The following is an 18,997-nucleotide window of genomic DNA, read 5'->3' as shown; positions in this document are numbered from 1 at the left end:
GCAGCCCCTCCTGCCTTCCTCTCGCCCTAGCCCCTCACCAGGGCCATCTGGCCACCCCCTCACCCACCCAGCCCACCTTGTTCTTCTGGGGTCCCGGCTTCTGCTCTTCAAGCTTGATCCCCTATAGAAACAAGGAAAACAGGATCCACAGAAAAGCAAAGGTCAGAAGACAGGGCCAGATAAAGAGCACCTGGCCTCACAGGGGGTTAGTAACAAGAGCAGCAGCAAAAGCTGGCCCGTGCTGGGCCTGCACACATCACACCTGGCCATGGGCGGGCCTCACAGCAGCTTCAGATGAGGCAACAGCGCGGCTGGGCTAACAGCATAGACTTGAGCCAGATCACCGCGGTTCAAATCCCAACACTGCCACCTATCAGCCTGATGACCTTGGCAAGTCACAGAAACCTCTCTGTGACTCAGTGTTCTCATCTGTAAAGTGGGAATGATAATGGTATCGACTATGGTGATGAAAGTTAAAGGTTAAGAATGGGTTGAGCACTTGGAACACTGACTGGTATATAATAAATGCTGTGGGTCATTATTATCATGAAGGAGGCGGTATTATCATTCAAAGCTTAAATATCTGTCTTGTCGGGCACAGTGGCTCACACCTGTAATCCCAGCACTTTGAGAGGCCAAGGTGGGCAGATCACCTGAGGTCAGGAGTTCGAGACCAGCCTGACCAACATGGAGAAACCCCGTCTCTACTAAAAATACAAAATTAGCCGGGCGTGGTGGCGCATGCCTGTAATCCCAGCTACTCGGGAGGCTGAGGCAGGAGAATCGCTTGAACCTGGGAGGCGGAGGCTGCAGTGAGCCGAGATCGCGCCATTGCACTTCAGCCTGGGCAACAAGAGCGAAACTCCATCTCAAATTAAAAAAAAAAAAAATCCGTAGGGTCACAGAGCCAGTAAGGGAAGGGAAACATAGGAAGTCATGCCTGTTGGTGTCAGAGCCAGAGCTCTAGACCCCATGCCAACAGGCCTTCAGGAGACAGGCAGGAGGCCTGGTGCTGGCCCTCACTCTGCTGCGAACTTACTATTTGTGACCCTTGACAAAGCGTAGCCTCTTGGAGCCCCCAGTGTCATCTGTAAAATGAGGATTAGACACTCACCTTTCATCTCACTAATGGAAGGATGACTGCAAGGATCCGATATGATGCCTGGGACTGGACTAAGGGAGTTTATCTACAGGTATCTGAAGAATTCACTTCTGGGGAGCAGTGCCCTAGCCAACAGTTCTGTTTCATTGTTTGTTTGTTTGTTTGTTTGTTTGTTTTCCAGACGGAGTCTCTCTCTGGTCACCCAGGCTGGAGTGCAGTTGTATGATCTCGGCTTACTGCAACCTCCACCTCCCAGGTTCAAGCAATTCTCCTGCCTCAGCCTCCCGAGTAGCTGGTATTATAGGCATGCGCCACTACGCCCGGCTAATTTTGTATTTTTAGTAGAGACGGGGTTTCTCCATGTTGGTCAGGCTGGTCTTGAACTCCTGACCTCAGGTGATCCACCCGCCTTGGCTTCCCAAAGTGCTGGGATTATAGGCGTAAGCCACTGCACCTAGCCTCTTCTTTTTTTTTTTTTTTGAGATGGAGTTTCACTCTTGTTGCCCAGGCTGCAGTGCAGTGGTGGGATCTCGGTTCACTGCAACCTCCACCTCCCGCGTTCAAGTGATTCTCCTGCCTCAGCCTCCCAAGTAGCTGGGATTACAGGTATGTGCCACCATGCCCAGCTAGTTTTTTGCATTTTTAGTAGAGATGGGGTTTCGCCATGTTGCCCAGGCTGGTCTCGAACTCCCAACCTCAAGTGATCCACCCGCCTCGGCCTCCCAAAGTGCTGGGATTACAGGCGTGAGCCACTGCGCCTGGCCCCGGTCCAGCAGTTCTATCATTGAGTTCCGACTTAACCGTGTTGTACAGGAGGGGAACACGTGGTGTTTCCAAGACTATCTGAGAAAATCGGGTGACAGTACGAGACGGTGCACAAACTAGCAGAAACAGGTCCCCTCTGAAGCAGAAGGAGTCCAGAAGCAGCTTCTGCCTGGTCACAACACTAACGCACGGGGATTTTAACCTTCCCAAGCCAGCTCTCTCTGTGGCCTCCTTTGAAACTCACAGCACTTTCCACCAGGAAGGACACTGGGGCCCCAGAAGGAGGCTGCTTGCCTAAGGTCGCACAGCCAGTGAGTGGCAGGGCCTAGATTTGAAGCCGGGTCACCGGCTCACCAAGTGTGTGACGTACCCCACGCTCTGTGGACAGCAGGGCTCCTGTTAACTGGGTGGATTGAGATGCAGCCTCTGCAGACTTCCCTGGGCTGGGTCGCCTTGCAGCATTTTCAGGAGGGCGTGGGAGGGCCCTTCCCACTGGACAGGCGCTCCTCTCACACACATACACAAAGCCACCTGGGTGGCCCTACAGACCCTGTCCCAGTTGGCACACTGGGCAGATGGCGGGTGGGGGCAGTGAGGGCAGGAATCTGTTTTGTTTGGCCTGCATTAGTCATCCCTGTCTGGGAACAGCCCCGAGGGCAGGAGAGCAAACTTCCTCCCATCCCCTCCGCCACGCCACTCCCTCCCCTAATAACCTACCGCAGAGCCACTGCCCAGCACTGGGCCCTCTCTCCTCCATGTGCTATTTTGCTAGAGGTATTGTCTTTTTTTTTTTCTTTTTTTTGAGATGGAGTCTTGCTCTGTCATCCAGGCTGAATGCAGTGGCGCAATCTCCGCTCACTGCAGCCTCCACCTCCCGGGTTCAAGAGATTCCCCTGCCTCAGCGTCCGGAGTAGCTGGGATTACAGGCGTGTGCCACCACACCCAGCTAATTTTTCTATTTTTAGTAGAGACAGGGTTTCACCATGTTGGCCAGGCTGGTCTCGAACTCCTGACCTAAGGCTGTCCACCTGCCTCGACCTCCCAAGTGCTGGGATGACAGGCATGAGCCACCGCACCTGGCCACAATAGGTATTATCTTTATTTCCCCTTCTCCCCTCAATGAAGAAATTAAGGCTCAGAGAGGGAAACTGACTTGACCAAAGATAGCTAGAAAGCGTCAGGGTTAGAACCTGAACCCAGGACTGAAGGAATCCAAAGCTTCTGCCTTCTCCCAGTTCCTAGACTCTTGGGCTAGGAATCGGGAATCCCGGGTTCCAGTTTCAGCTCTTCACAACTAGCAAAGTGACCCGGGCGCTTCACTGCTCTGAGGTTCAGTTTCCACAAGTGCAAGATGAAGAGAGATGGAGCCCAGGCTCAAGGCCCACGCAGGCACTCCATGGCCAGCAGTACTCCATAAGTGAGCTTCTTACTAACAGTGAACCCTCTGAGGCTGGGCCCAGGGAGCACATGGTAGAGACTTAAACACCCAGAAATTTGGCTTCAACAGTCTCAACTGAAATGGAACAGGCACCCCACCCATGGGGATCAGCCATTGCACAGACAGAGGGAGAATAAAACAAGACCCCTACCCTAGAAAGCACCCAATCTAGATGAACAGACAAGCCCTGCAGCCTCTACACAACAGGACACTCTGAGGCTGGTTAACTGGGGCTGAATGCTGTGCTCAGAGAGACCCTGTGTGGGGCAAAGTTGTGGGAAGGGGACTCCAGCTGGGGGAGAAGGAAGAGAGGATCTGAGGAGGAACTGGAGAGAAGGCTGGGCGGGCTGCAAACCCCCTACCAGCTTCCCAGAGTGCCAGGATCCCACTGACTAGAGGCGAAAATCCCAGCTTTGCTCCAAGCAATGGAGCACTTGATTATATACCATCTCCCACCCCTCACTGTCAGGCACACGCCAGCCTGGTTTCCGCAAGCTGATGATAAGTTCCCTAAATGCGTAGAAGATGAGTCTGTTGTCTACACGCTGCTGGGCGCAGAGGACGATTTTAATAACTTGCTCTCGGTGACACGGCCAGTAACAATACTTTCCCTTCAAACAGTGTCTCCCCTCCCTCCCCACCCTCAGGGACACCTGGCAGCTTGGCCCGCATCTCAGGACTGCCGTGGGCACTATATTTGCCCCTCCTCCTAGGACTTCCAGACCATTATTGCAGAATCTTCCTCCCTTGAGCCTGGAGCACCTACTTAGGGTAAAAAGTATCATGACATAAGGGCTGGACTCTCTGGCTCTGAAGCTACTTATGAGCCATGCACCCTTTGAGTGCTGCCTTTAATTGTTCTGTGCCTCAATTTTCTCACCTGTCCTATGGGGATAATAATAATAATAATAATATACCTACTTCTGAAGGCCTCAGCAGGAAGAAATGACGCCTGTCAATCTCTGAGCTCAGCGAAGTGCTTGAGCTACAGGTGTATTATCAGCATTGTCTTCCCACTCTTCCCACCCATGTCAATGAACCATTCTGGGCCTCTGCACATACTCCCCAGGGCAGCAGCTCTTACCTGGGAGCCCTGACCCTGGCGAGGAATAGCAAAGAACCCCCAAACCCACATCACACACCGACTTTTATGTAGTGTCTACCAACTATTTACACCGATTATCTCCGTTCACCCCAACCACCACCTAAGTGGGTGCACTCATTCTTATTTATTTATGGAGGCTTAGGACAGGAAAGGAACTGGTGCTAGTAAGTGTCTGGTGCAGGATTTGAACTCAGGCCAGCCTCCCACCCCACCCCTCTGCCTCCCTATGCGAGACGACTCCTCCAAGAAGCAGCTAGTTCTTTCAGGCCTTCTTTCTGGCTGATTCCAGGAACAACGGACCCTTCAAACCCTCCTCCACATCCACAGGGCTTATGGCCTCCCCAGCTGCCCTGCTGGGGAAGTTCTGCTTTTATCCTCCCTGTCCCTCCGTAGGAGTCTTCCCAAAGTGCTCCGTACCCCTCAACAGCAAAATGGCCTCAGGTTGTCTGGACCAAGGGGATGCGATTGTCTCTTCTCTGCCCCTCCCTCCAGGGCACCCAGCTTCTGCCCGTGGGTTCTGCCTGGTCCCTACGCCACCCACATCTGGGGCTGGGCTTCTTCCCCACCGCGGTGGAGGTACGTACTCACCTGCATTTTCTCCAGCATCTCAAAGAACTCCGACGACTGAAAGACAAAAGCAGGGGGACAGAAAGACAGGGATCAGCCGGGAGGTCCACAGCGAAAGCCTCTTCCTCACCAACTATCAGGAAGCTGAGCCTGGGGCTTCCCCAGGGACAAAATTCATTTGGATCAACAGAGAAGATAATTTGATTTTGCCTTTGCAGGGCTAGAGGGCCAAACACCCCATACAATAGGAAAGAGACTAAGGCACGCCTGGGCTGGCAAATGAATGGTGCTGGGGGAGCAGACACTCAGCCTCTGTCAAGGAAAGGGGCCCACGGGCCCCTGGAAAAGCCAAATTCCGCAAACGCCTGTCGTCCTCAGGATTCAGCCTCCGGCAGGAGCCATATTTAGGATGTTTTCAACCCAACAATGGGGCCAAGGTGTCCAACACGAGCTGCGTTCCACACCCTGATACAGAAAATCAACCGGTGAAAGCAGGGCCGCTGTGGCCAGAGCAACAAGGGAAAGAGCGGGAGCGCCTGCTGTGCCACCTCTGCCTCTGCCTGCCCGCAAGGCACCGCTTTGGGACCCTAAAGCTGGTGAAGCAAAGCCTGAACACCATTGAACTGAGGCCTCCAGGGGTCTAGAGGGTTTTTATTTTTTCTTTTTTTTTTTTTTTTTTTTGAGACAGAGTCTTGCCCCGTCACCCAGGCTGGAGTGTAGTGGTGCAATCTCAGCTCACTGCAACCTCTGCCTCGCGCGTTCACGCCATTCTCCTGCCTCAGCCTCCTGAGTAGCTGGGATTACAGGACCCACCACCATGCCCAGCTAATTTTTTTGTATTTTTAGTAGAGACGGGGTTTCACCATGTTGGCTAGGATGGTCTCAAACTCCTGACCTCAGGTGATCCGCCCATCTAAGCCTCCCAAAGTGCTGGGATTACAGGCGTGAGCTACCACGCCCAGCCTAGATGGGTTATTTTTAAAATCCCAATTGCACTTGTCTAAACCTTTGACCTACTTTGGTGCCACCCTTGTGTATCCAGGAAAAACAAAAAGGAGAAAAGGGAAGCGGAATGGAAGTGTGAGGGGCTGGCAGCTCTACCCCAACAAAACACACAGAGGCCACCCCACTTCCTATCCCCTGAAAACAGCTACCCCTCCTCAGACTAATGTCACTGCCCACATCTGGGCACCGGGAAGCCGGGAGGTAATGAGTGCCCAGAACAGACAGTCCCCAGTGAAGACAAGAGAAAAGAAAGCAGGGCTGAGGAACAGTGTGTGTGTCCTCGGTTCTTCTTCAGGCAGAGGGGGGGCCTCCAAGCACTCTTCCTACCTCTGCAGGCACCCGTGGGCCAGAACCGCCAGGAGCTCCCACTGCTCCCAGAATTCCCAGAACCGCCCTGGGAAGGAGCCTGGTGAAGTCCCTGGAGAGACCCAGCCCTGCTGTTGACTCCAGACAACCTCTGTCAGGCCAAAGCCAGCGTGTCAGAGGCAAAAAGCTCTGACCTACCAGCAGTTCAGGATCTGGCATCTAGAAACCCCATGTATGAATGTACAGAGGTGGGCTTAGGGCACCCACGCCCAACTCCCTTGACCAGAAGTGAGCCGCCAAACATCTGGATGCCAAACCTCCTCTTCCAACTTGCTCAGGTGCACATGCGCCACCCACGCGGGGCATTCTTACCATCTCTAGGCTTAGAAGACCAGGATTACCAGACATAAAGAGCTTATACCAATCAATAAGGATAGAAAGATGAACAGGAGGAGGATAATGCAACAGAAACAATCAACATGTTAAATACACAGACCTCTGACACGCGATTCCACGTCTAACAATCCATCCTCTAACACACTTGCCATGTGCACAAAGACAGACAGGCTCAAATGTTCACTGCAGCATCGTTTCTAACAGTAAAAAATAAAAACAACTTACATGTCTGCAGAAAATTGGTTAAAAGAAGCTACACTCAGAATAAAATACAAGTACTATAAACTATAGGTCAATAAATTAGATAACTTCGACAAAATGAACAAATTCCTAGAAAAACATAACCTATCACAACTGACTCAGTAAGAAATAGAAAATCTAAAGACATATAACAAATAAAAAGATCAAATTGATGATCAAAAAAACGACGCACAAAGAAAAGCCCAGACCCAGGTGGCTTCATTTGTAAATTCTACCAAACATTTAAAGTAAAGTTAATACGAATTCCTCATACTTACTCTCAAGAAAGTCAAAAGAAAGCCTGCAGAATGCTAGAAAATATTTGCAAATCGTATATCTGATAAAGGACGTGTCTCTACAAAAACAAACTCTTACAACTCAGTAAGAAAAAGACAGCTCAATTTAAAAACGGGCAAAGGATCTAAATACACATATCCCCAAAGAAGACATACAAAGGAACAATAAGTACATGAAAAGACGCTCAAGCCATTAGTCATCAGGAAATGCAAATCAAAACCACAATGAGATACCACTCGTACCACTAACACAGCTATGATCAAAAAACAGAATATCACAGGTGTGAGCAAGGCTGTGGAGAAATCAGATCCCTCATCTATTGCTGGTGGGAATGTCAAACAGTACAGCCATTGTGGGAAATCATTTGGCAATTCCCTAAAACGTTCAACAAGGAATTATGACCACACGACTCAGCAATTTGACCCCTAGGAATATACACAAAAGAATTGAAAGCAGGTACTCAAGCAAATACTTGTACACAAACATTTACAACTGCAGTATTCACTCTTGCCAAACGGTGGGTACAACCCAAATGTCCATCAACTGATGAATAAACAAAATGTGCTATATCCATACAATGGAATAGTATTCAGCCGTTAAAAATAACATATACTGATACACGCCACAACACTGCTGACCCTTGAATGCATTTCACCAAATGAAAAAAGGTAGAGATAGGGCCGGGTGCGGTGGCTCACACCTGTAATCCCAGCACTTTGGGAGGCTGAGGCGGGCGGATCACGAGGTCAGGAGTTCAAGACCAGCCTAGCCAACATGGTGAAACCCCATCTCTACTAAAAATACAAAAATTAGCTGGGCGTGGCGGCGGGTGCCTGTAATCCGAGCTACTTGGGAGGCTGAGGCAGGAGAATCGCTTGAACCCGGGAGGCGGAGGTTGCAGCAAGCAGAGATCGCACCATTGCACTCCAGCCTGGGCAACAGAGCAAGACTGCCTCTCGGTAAATAAGTAAAATAAATAAATAAATAAATAAGTACTGATATGTGAACCAAATGGATGACAAATTCCCTCACTACAGGAGGGAATATAGAAAAGGAGGAGGAGGTATAGAAAAGCAGTTAAGAACCTGCCTCTGTACCCACATGACCTAACAGTGCCACTCCTAGACACCTACACAAGAGAATGGAAAATACACGTCCATACAAAAACTCTTACATGAGGCCGGGCGTGGTGGCTCACACCTGTAATCCAGCACTTTGGGAGGCCGAGGCGGGCTGATCACGAGGTCAGGAGATCAAGACCATCCTGGCTAACACGGTGAAACCTCGTCTCTTCTAAAAATACAAAAAATTAGCCGGGCGTGGTGGCGGACGCCTGTAGTCCCAGCTACTTGGGAAGCTGAGGCAGGAGAGTGGCGTGAACCTGGGAGGCGGAGCTTGCAGTGAGCCGAGATCGCGCTACTGCACTCCAGCCTGGGTGACAAAGTGAGACTCCATCTCAAAAAAAATTTTAAAAAGACAAAAGTCAGAGATAAAGGACCATGATTCCATTTTTATCAAATGTCCAGAGTATGCAACCTCATAGAGATGGAAAGAAGATTAGTGGTTGCTTAGGCTGAGGGGGATGGGGGATTGGAAGGTGATAGCTAAAAGGTACGGATTTCGTTTCAAAGCAATAAAAAGGTTCTAAAACTGATTATGATGGTGGTTACACAGCTCTGTGAATACCACCAAAAACCACTGAATTGTACGCTTTATTTTATTTTTTATTTTTTGAAATGGAGTTTCACTGTTTTCGTCCAGGCTGGACTGCAATGGCGCGATGTCAGCTCACTGCAACTTCCACCTCCTGGGTTCAAGCGATTCTCCTGCCTCAGCCTCCAGAGTAGCTGGGATTACAGGCATGCACCCCCATGCCCGGCTAATTTTTGTATTTTTGGTAGAGACAGGGTTTCACCATGTTGGCCAGGCTGGTCTTGAACTCCCGACCTCAGGTGATCTGCCCGCCTTGGCCTCCCGAAGTGCTGGGATGACAGGTGTGAGCCACCGTACCCGGCCAAATTGTACACTTTAAATGGGTGACTTTATGATATGTAAATTATATCTCAATAAAGCTGTTCAAAAAAACTATACAATCATTCAAAAAGACAGCAACAGATTCATGTTGCTTACATATGACACTCTCCAAGATATATTAAGTTGAGGGGTGGAGGAAATCAGAGACAATACACTGAATATAATCTCAATTTTATAAAAACAGCCAGCCACGGTGGTTCACACCTGTAATCCTAGCTACACAGGAGGCTGAGGCAAGGAGGGTTGCTAGAGCCCAGGAGTTCAAGGCTGCAGTGAGCTATGATCATGACACTGTACCCTACACTGGGTGACACAGTGAGGCTCCATCTCTTAAAAAAAAAAAAGAGACCGTATATAAGGTATGCATATAAATTCATAGAAAATGATCTGGAAGACTATACCCCAAACTATCCAAAAGCCATTATATCAATAAATGAGGGGTCTGGTGCGGTGGCTCACACCTGTAATCCCAGCACTTTGGGAGGCTGAGGCGGGTGGATCACGTGAGCCCAGGAGTTTGAGACCAGCCTGGCCAACATAGTGAAACCCTGTCTCTACTAAAAATACAAAAATTAGCTGGGCGTGGTGGTGCACACCTGTAATCCCAGCTACTCAGGAGGCTGAGGCATGAGAATCACTTGAACCCAAGAGGCGGAGGCTGCAGTGAGCCGAGATCCCACCACTGCACTCCAGCCTGAGCGACAAAGTGAGACTGTCTCAAAAGAAAAAAAAAAAAAAAAAAACAGAAAAACGTGCAAAGGACATGAACAAACGATTAAAGGACACACATAAAATAACCAATGAACACATGGAAACAAACCCAACCTCTCTAGTTATGAAAGAAATTAAGATCACAGTAAGATAACATCTTTCACTATCAGAGCAGCCAGTGTTGCCAAGGATATGTGGCAGGAACACATTGCTGGCAGGAATGAGAAACAATACAGCCACTGTGTCCAGTCTGCAGGCCTAGGCTGCAGGAACTCTGCTGAGTGCATACCTGATACAGCTTTGTGAAAGGTACCATGTGTCCAAAACGTTTAAAATATCCACGTCCTTTGGTCCAGTAAACCCACTCTAAGGAATTTACCCTAGAACAATATCGGGGCCATGCCACAAGAACACACATACAAGGATGTTTGTCCCAGCACTGTTTAAGGGCCAAAAAGTCTAAGCAATGGGGGAAGTACCCAAGCGTGAGAGGAAAAGTAAATAAGGCACAGGGGTACACTCATACAATAAACTACGACAAGAGGAGGTCTGTGTTCATGATGCTACTGCAAAGATTCACAATGCATTGCTAAGTGAGAAAAATAGGGTTTTGAACAAGATGATCCAGTTGTTTCCATGAAACATAAAGAAGGTGTTTGTATAGACCGGCACAGGACTGCATCCGAGGGCATGCATCACCCCCACGGAGAAAAATATCCTGAAGGATACACAACAAAATGAGGCTGAAGGTACAGATGATTTTTCTCTTTTTGCTTTTCAGTATTTATTAATTTTTTTTTTTTCTGAGACGGAGTCTCACTCTGTCGCCCAGGCTGGAGTGCAGTGGCACAATCTCGGCTCACTGCAACCTCCACCTCCTGGGATCAAGCAATTCTCCTGCCTCAGCCTCCCAAGTACCTGGGACTACAGGCGTGTACCACCACGCCCAGTTTATTTTTGTATTTTTAGTAGAGACAGGGTTTTACCATGTTGGCCAGGCTGGTCTTGAACTCCTGACCTCAAATGATCCGCCTGCCTCGGCCTCCCCAAGTGCTGGGATTACAGGCATGAGCCACTGCGCCCGGCCTAGGTTCCACATCTTTTTATTTTTGTTTGTTTTTGAGATAGGGTCTCACTCTGTCACCCAGGCTGAAGTGCAGTGGCATGATCACAGCTCACTGCAGTCTCGATATCCTGGGCTCAAGCGATCCTCCCACCCCAGCCTCCCAAGTAGCAGGGACTACAAGCACCTGCTACCACACCCAGCCAATTTTTGTATTTTTAGTAGAAACAGGGTTTCATCATGTTGCCCAGGCTGGTTTTGAACTCCCGAGCTCAAGCGATCCTCCCGCCTCAGCCTCCCAAAGTGCTGGGATTACAGGCGTGAGCCAACAAGTTCGACCTCTTGTAGAGAAAAACATCAAAGAATTCATGGACACATCTTAAAACCAAAATGTCAATGAAGGCTTTTTGCAAGACCCAAGATGCCAGACAGACCTTAAAGGATCAAGAGAAATCACTGGATAGAGAGGGGTGAGGAGAGTGTGGCACTCAGGAAGCAGGAACTGAATGGGCAAAGGCAGAAAAGAGAAGCAGCTCGGCACACAGTCAATGAAGCGTTAGTGGATCAGCCCGGCTGGCTGGAGGCCTCTGGGTCAGACATCCTGAAGATCAGATGGGAGAGCAAAGCTGGGGCCTGGGCCTGAGAGATGCTGAACACCAGAACTCAGGCTTCAGCTGCAAGGCCGTGCAGAATGATTTAGGTTTAGATGCAGCAGAAACACACAGGAGGCAGCAGAGCCCGGTGGTCAAAGCCCAGGTCTGGGGAGTGGGCAACCTGCTACTGCCCAGCCGTGTTGCATGAAGCATGTTAACCTCTCTTCATTCCTCTCTTAAGTTCCTCACCTGAAAATTGAAGCAGGCCGGGCGCAGTGGCTCACGCCTGTAATCCCAACACTTAGGGAGGCTGAGGTGGGTGGATAATTTGAGGTCAGGAGTTCAAGACCAGCCTGGCCAACATGGTGAAACCCCATCTCTACTAAAAATACAAAAATTAGCTGGGCGTGGTGGTGGGCACCTGCAATCCCAGCTACTCGGGAGGCTGAGGCAGGAGAATCGCTTGAGCCTTGGAGGCAGAGGTTGCAGTGAGCCGAGATCATGCCATTGCCCTTCAGCCTGGGTGACAGAGCAAGACCCTGTCTCAAAAAAAAAGAAAAAAAAATTGAAGCAAATAGTCCCTGACTTTAGCGCTCTTAGGCAGATGAGGTGAGAACAGGTTTAAGAAGTGCCCAGCCAGGGCCTGGTCTGTAGTGAATGCCCAGTAAATAGCAGCTCCTAGAAGGAGCTATTGGAAAGCTCCCTCTGAAAGTATGCTTTGTCCTGTTGGAGGTGGGCTAGCAGCTTCAAGATACTTTTTCTCGATTTCATTGGTCTTCCCAGAGACAGTGTCTTTAGAAGACTGTTAGAAATGAGTCTGGCTGGGCGTGTTGGTTCACACCTGTAATCCCAACATTTCGGGAGGCCGAGGCGGGCAGATCACCTAAGGCCAGGAGTTTGAGACCAGCCTGGCCAACATGGTGAAACTGTGTCTCTATTAAAAATACAAAAATTAGCCAGGCGTGGTGGCACAGGCCTGTGATCTCAGCTACTCAGGAGGCTGAGGCAGGAGAATCGCTTGAACCCGGGAGGTGGAGGTTGCAGTGAGGCAAGATTGTGCCACTGCACTCCAGCCTGGGCAACAGAGCAAGACTCCATCACAAAAAAAAAAAAAAGAAGAAGAAGAAAAGAAAAGAAATGGGTCTGAATGAAGATGCCCCATGGCCTGGGGCTGGCACAGGTGGTGAGAAGGGCTATGATTCAGCCTCAGCCATGAGCAATGTGCTGGGTGGATGATCCCTGCATGGACAGTGCCCAGCAGCAGAAATCAGCCAGTGGCAGCATGGCCTCGGCTGGGCCGGCCCCACTTCTCAGCGACTTGCTGCACTTTCCAATGGGACAGTTGGCAGGGAGTGAGTCTCCTTTTCCACCCAGAAGCAGCATGACTCAGGCCAGCCGGGAACAGCAGCTCAGCCTTTCGGACACACCCTCATCCACACACCCTGAGATGGCTGCATACAGCCAAGGGCACACAGCAGGCACTCAGTTAATGCTCAGGGCACACAGCAGGCACTCAGTTAATACTCAGAGCATACAGCAGGCACTCAGTTAATGCTCAGGGCATACAGCAGGCACTCAGTTAATGCTCAGGGCACACAACAGGCACTCAGTTAATGCTCAGGGCATACAGCAGGCACTTGGTTAATGCTCAGGGCACACAGCAGGCACTCAGTTAATGCTCACTGAGTCACTGGCATTGCCCCAGAGACTAACCTCCTGCCCAGGACAGCCTTCGGAAGGGATCTCCCTCCACCAGGAAGCCAGCCGCTGGATTTTCACAGAGGCATGTAACTGGGTCTCCTCATCAATAGCAGCATCCATGCAGCTGTCTAATATATTAGCAGCAGCAGCTCTTGCCACCCAAGTCAGAGGGGCGGCCAGCATTTCCCCATGGGCTCTGCGTTCACAGCCAGTCAGTAGATAACCACGCAGAGCCAGCACTCAGCTGAGGAACTCCGTCTGGGCCCCGGGTTCCACCCCTGTTCCCACCACCTCCCCATACAGAAACAGCCTGGTCTTCCTTCAGAAAGGCAGAGAGAGTCTTCGGGGAGGAGGATGCTGGAGGAGGTCCCAGGTAGCAGGGGCAGACGTGAACAAGAACCGCAAGGAGCAATTTAGGCTTGGGAAATCCTGAGGGATCTTTCCCAATGCCCCTACTTGCCGGTTCTGGTGCCAGCCCACTGCCCAGGCAGCAAAGCAGAAGAAGCGACGGGAAAAGATGGCATTCATGTGAGTCCAGGACCCCCTCTCTCCATCTCATCACCACCCTGTGCCGTCCCTGCCTCTGGTCCACAGCAGCTCTACACACGGGCACGGCTTCTCCTGCAGACAGGCAGCCACCTGTTCCTTCCCTCTTCCTGCACCCCGGCTCATGAGACCCCCACCCCTGCAACACTCTTGCCTCTCTCTCCTCTCTGACCCTCGCTGGAGAAGTGACACTCACTGCCCCACCTGCAGCGTGCTGGGTCCTTGCTGGGCTACCTGCCCCGGCCCTGGGCTCCTCTCCTCTGCTTCTGGAGGTGGGGGGGTGTTTATGTGACAGCAGCCTCGCTAAAAACCCTGCTCCTAGGAGGCACCATACACCCATGCTCACAGAACCATGCTGTCTGAGTGCTTGTGCCTTTGCATGGGGCTGAAAACATGACCGCTAACTCACAGGGCTGTGGCAGGACCACACAGGCCAGCGTGTACAGAGCCTGGCACACAGGTCGCTCAATGAGCCCTCGCAATCGCCTCGTTATTCCCGCCCGCCCCAATCCAGGACACACGGAGGGGGCAAGGCCACCGTTAATGGCAAACGAAAAACATTACCAGAAGACAAGGATGGAGGGGCAGGTGTTTTGCACCTACGTGGGTCCCAGGAAAATCAGGGGGAGATGCGGGCCAGAAAGTGCTGGGGCGAGAAGCAAACAGGTCAGAGTGAGTTTCTCATCCCGATGGAGAGGGAAGACATGACCAAGGAAAAGGATTTCTGGAGAGTTCTCTAAACCCGTTTCTGGAAAGCTGGTGAAACAGGGCACGCCCTGGGAGCGGGATGGGATGTGTCCCATGTTGTCTGACCACCGGGCATGCCACACTGCCCAACTCCGCCACTGGCCCAGAAGTCCCCACCCACAGGGCAAGCAGGATAAGAATCAGCCGGCCACCAGGCTGGCTGCAGAACAGAAGGTCCTCGAGGGCAGAGCTCTTTGTTTGCTGTGATCCTTGCCATATCCCTGTGCTATTAATAAAACTGCCTAGCACACAGTAGATGCTCAATAAACATTTGGTAGATGAATGACTAAATATTCTGCTAAGCAAGATGCAATGAAGCAGGCGGTGAAGGCTGAGTCTTGGCCTGGGAGTGGCCAGGGCGGGCTTCTCGGGATGGCTGGAGTCAGGGCTGGATGGGCCAGTGTTACTGCTATTAACAGCTGTCTGTGCTCTGGCCACAGACTGCACCCCTCACCCTGGATGGCCAACCCTATGCCCAGTGGGTGCCCCCAATAATGAACTGTCCTCCAGAATCAGGTCCTGTTCCAACCAAGTCTCCCCCCACCACCCCCACGGAGCCACCTGCTTGCTCCTCTTTCCCTTCTCTGGTCTCCTTTTTCCATCAACTCCTGATGCTCACGGTTCCTTTGCTGCTAGAGCGTTTCAGAGGTGCCATTTCACTATGTCACTGGGGCCAGGAGCCTGCGATGGCTCTCTGTTAAGTGTGGCAGTGGTAATGCCACAGAATCACCTGGGGGCTAGTTAAAACACAGTTTCCGGCCGGGCATGGTGGCTCACGCCTGAAATCCCAGCACTTTGAGAGGCCAAGGCGGGCGGATCACCTGGGGTCAGGCGTTCGAGACCAGCCTGACCAACATGGAGAAACCCTGTTTCTACTAAAAATACAAAAATTAGCCAGGCGTGGTGGCGGGCGCCTATAATCCCAGCTACTTGGGAGGCTGAGGCTGGAGATTCACTTGAACCCGGGGAGTGGAGGTTGCAGCAAACCAAGATCACGCCACTGCACTCCAGCCCGGGTGAAGGAGCAAAACTCTGTCTCAAAAATAAAAAAAGTGTCCTAGGCCCCACCCCTAGAGCTTCTGATTCTTGGCCAGAGAATGTGCATTTCTAAGAAGTTCCCAAGTGAGAACCACTGACCTATGCGGTTAATCATGTTGAATGCTGCTGCTGTGTGGGAGGGACCATCTCTGAGCAGAGATACCAGAGCAGAGATGTGGCAAGGTGGGGAAGGGTGGGAAGATGGTTGGGTTTTTATAGGATATCTTAAATTAGGCAGACTCACATTTAAATTCTAAGACAGGACTAGAAGATGCAAATGACTTCAGGCACGAGGCAAGCAACCTAAACGAGTTATGGGAGAAGTAAAGCGATGGAATCTGTAGTAATTAAAAACCTCCCAACAAAGAACAGTCCAGGGCCAGATGGCTTCATAGTGAAGCCGACCAAACACTTACAGAAGAATTCACACCAGTCCTTCTCACACTCTTCCAAAAATAGAAGAGGAGGAAACACTTCCTAACTCATCCTATGAGGCCAGCGTTATCAAAGTGACACAAAGGAACCACAGAAAACTACAGGCCAGTATCTTTATGGATAGAGTCAGACATCCTCAACAAAGTACCAATAAACCAAATCCAACAGCATACTGTTATATTCCATGACCAAGTGGGATTTATCCTAGGAATGCAAGCTTGGTTCAACACAAGAATATCAATGTAATAGGCCGGGCACAGTGGCTCACACCTGTAATCCCAGCACTTTGGGAGGCTGAGGCAGGAGGATTACCTGAGGTCAGGAGTTCAAGACCAGCCTGGCCGACATGGCGAAACCCTGTCTCTACTAAAATATACAAAAGTACCCAGGCGTGGCGGCACGTGCCTATAATCCCAGGGAGGGAGGATATACTCGGGAGGGTGAGGCATGAGAATTGCTTGCACCCAGGGGAAAGAGGTTGCAGTGAGCCCAGATTGTGCCACTGTACTCCAGCCTGGGCGAAAGAGCAAAACTCCATCTCAAAAAAAAAAAAAAGAAAGAAAAAAAAGAAAATCAATGTAATGTATCACATTAACAGGATGAAGAAGAAAAAATACATAATTATCTCAATTGACACAGAAAGAGCACTTGACAAAAGCTAATATCCTTTCATGATATAAACTCTCAGAAAACTAAGAATAAAAGGGAACTTCCTTGACATAAAAGGCATTTAAAAAAAAAAAAAAAAAGACGTAGCTAACATCATACTCAATGATGAAAAACTAAAAGCTTTCCCCTTAAGATGAGGTAGCAACAAAACAAGGAAACTCACTTTCACCACTACCATTCGGTGTACTTAAAGTTCTAGCCAGAACAAAGAAATAAAAGGTATCTACCACGGAAAGGAAACAGTAAAACTATCTCTATTGTCAGATGAGATGTTCCCACATAAAAAAACCTCACAGATTTCACACATGCACAAAATCTACTAGAGCTGATAAAGGAAATCTGCAAAATTGCAGAGTACAAAAATCAGTTGTGTTTCTATACACCAGCAACGAACAATCAGAAAGACACAATCAGAAAAGACAAACAATAAAAATAATAAAAATAATAAATTAAAATAAACAATCAGAAAGAAAATTAAGAAAACAACTCCATTTTAAAATAGCATTAGGCCAGGCACAGTGGCTCACGCCTGTAATCCCAGCACTTTGGGAGGCCGAGGCGGGTGGATCACGAAGTCAGGAGATCGAGACCATCCTGGCTAACACAGTGAAACCTCGTCTCTACTAAAAATACAAAAAAATTAGCCGGGCGTGGTGGCGGGCACCTGTAATCCCAGCTACTCAGGAGGCTGAAGCAAGAGAATGACGTGAACCCGGGAGACGGAGCTTGCAGTGAGCCGAGATCGCGCCACTGCACTCCAGCCTGGGCGGCAGAGCAAGACTCCGTCTCAAAAAATAAAAAAGAAAATAGCATTAAAAAGAATAAAATACCTAGGAACAAATTTAACCGAGTGGCTGGCACACTAAGCGCTACAAAACATTGCCGAAAGAAATTAAAGAAGACATAAATAAATGGAACGACATTCCATGTTCACGGATTGGAAGATTTGATACTGTTAAGATGGCAGTACCTATCCAACGTGATCTCTATCAGAATCCTAGCTGGATGTTTTGAAGAAATTGAAAAGCTCATCCTAAATTTGATAGGGAAATTCCATCCACAATACTCAAAACCTTCTTAAAGAGGAAGGTCAAAGGTGGAGAACTCATATTTCCCCATCAATACTTATTATAAAGCTACAGTGATCAGAACCATGTGGTCCTGACATAAAAACAGGCCTGCGAACCAACAGACTAGAATTAAGAGTCCAGAGATAAACCCACACGTCTAAGGCCAACTGTGTTTTGACAGGATTGCCAAGACCAATCCTAGGGAAAGAATAGTCTTTTCAACAAATGGAGCTGCAAAAAAGCTGGATATCCACGTGCAAAGAATGAAGTTGGTAGTTCTCTTTTTAATGTTTTTAATTTTTTGAGCAATCTCCGTGCTGTTTCCCATAGCGGCTGCACCAATTTACATTTCTACCAACAGTGTTAACAAGAGTTCCAATTTCTCCACATCCTCACCAATGCTTGTTATCTTTTGTGGTTTGGTTTTTTTTTTGGGGGGGGGTTTTGCTGTTTTGAGACGGAGTCTCGCTCTGTCGCCAGGCTAGAGTACAATGGCGCAATCTCGGCTCATTGCAACCTCTGTCTCCTGGGTTCAAGCGATTCTCTTGCCTCTCAGCCTCCTGAGTAGCTGGGATTACAGGGGCGTACACCACTACACCCGGCTAATTTTTTGTATTTTAGTAGAGACGGGTTTCACCATGTTGGCCAGGATGGTCTCGATCTCCTGACCTCATGGTCCGCCCTCCTTGGCCTCCCAAAGTGCTGGGATTACAGGCGTGAGCCACCATGCCTGGCCTCTTTTGTGGTTTTGATACTAGCCATCCTAGCAGGTCTGAGGTGATATATCACTGTGGTTTTATTTGCATTTCCCTGATGATTAACGACCCTCTCATATACCTGTTGACCACTTGTATGTCTTCTTTGGAGAAGTGTCTATTCAAGTCTTTAGTACACGTTTTTGGTTTTTGTTTGTTTGTTTGTTTTTTGTTTATTTGTTTTGGAGACAGAATCTTGCTCTGTCACCCAGGCTGGAGTGCAATGGTACGATCTCAGCTCACTGCCTCATCCACCTCCCGGGTTCAAGCAATTCTCCTGCCTCAGGCTCCCAAGCAGCTGAGATTACAGGCGTGTGCCACCACACCCAGCTAATTTTTGTATTTTTAGTAGAGACAGGGTTTCACCATGTTGGCCAGCCTGGTCTTGAACTCCTGACCTCAGATGATCTGCCT

The 18,997-nt window shown here is 49.6% G+C and overlaps 1 protein-coding gene across 5 annotated transcripts in view; it reads right to left on the bottom strand.

The window, feature by feature from the left end:
• RAP1GAP2 (RAP1 GTPase activating protein 2) overlaps positions 1-18,997 on the bottom strand; it is a 276,085-nt gene that overhangs the window by 70,117 nt on the left and 186,971 nt on the right. For 4 of the 5 annotated variants that reach the window (XM_054535352.2, XM_054535356.2, XM_054535355.2 and 1 more), the window contains 2 exons: positions 4,999-5,034; positions 77-121 (listed from right to left, as the gene is read on the bottom strand). In XM_054535352.2, the coding sequence (XP_054391327.1) occupies positions 77-121; positions 4,999-5,034 (81 nt within the window). The remainder of the gene's footprint in view (positions 1-76; positions 122-4,998; positions 5,035-18,997) is intronic. The other variant, XM_054535353.2, reaches the window with a different exon arrangement.

This window comes from Pongo abelii, chromosome 19 (genome assembly GCF_028885655.2).
Source record: "Pongo abelii isolate AG06213 chromosome 19, NHGRI_mPonAbe1-v2.0_pri, whole genome shotgun sequence".
Classification (NCBI taxonomy): Eukaryota; Metazoa; Chordata; class Mammalia; order Primates; family Hominidae; genus Pongo; species Pongo abelii.
Note: the sequence above shows the minus strand (reverse complement) of the source record. Positions and strands in the feature narration are given on the sequence as shown.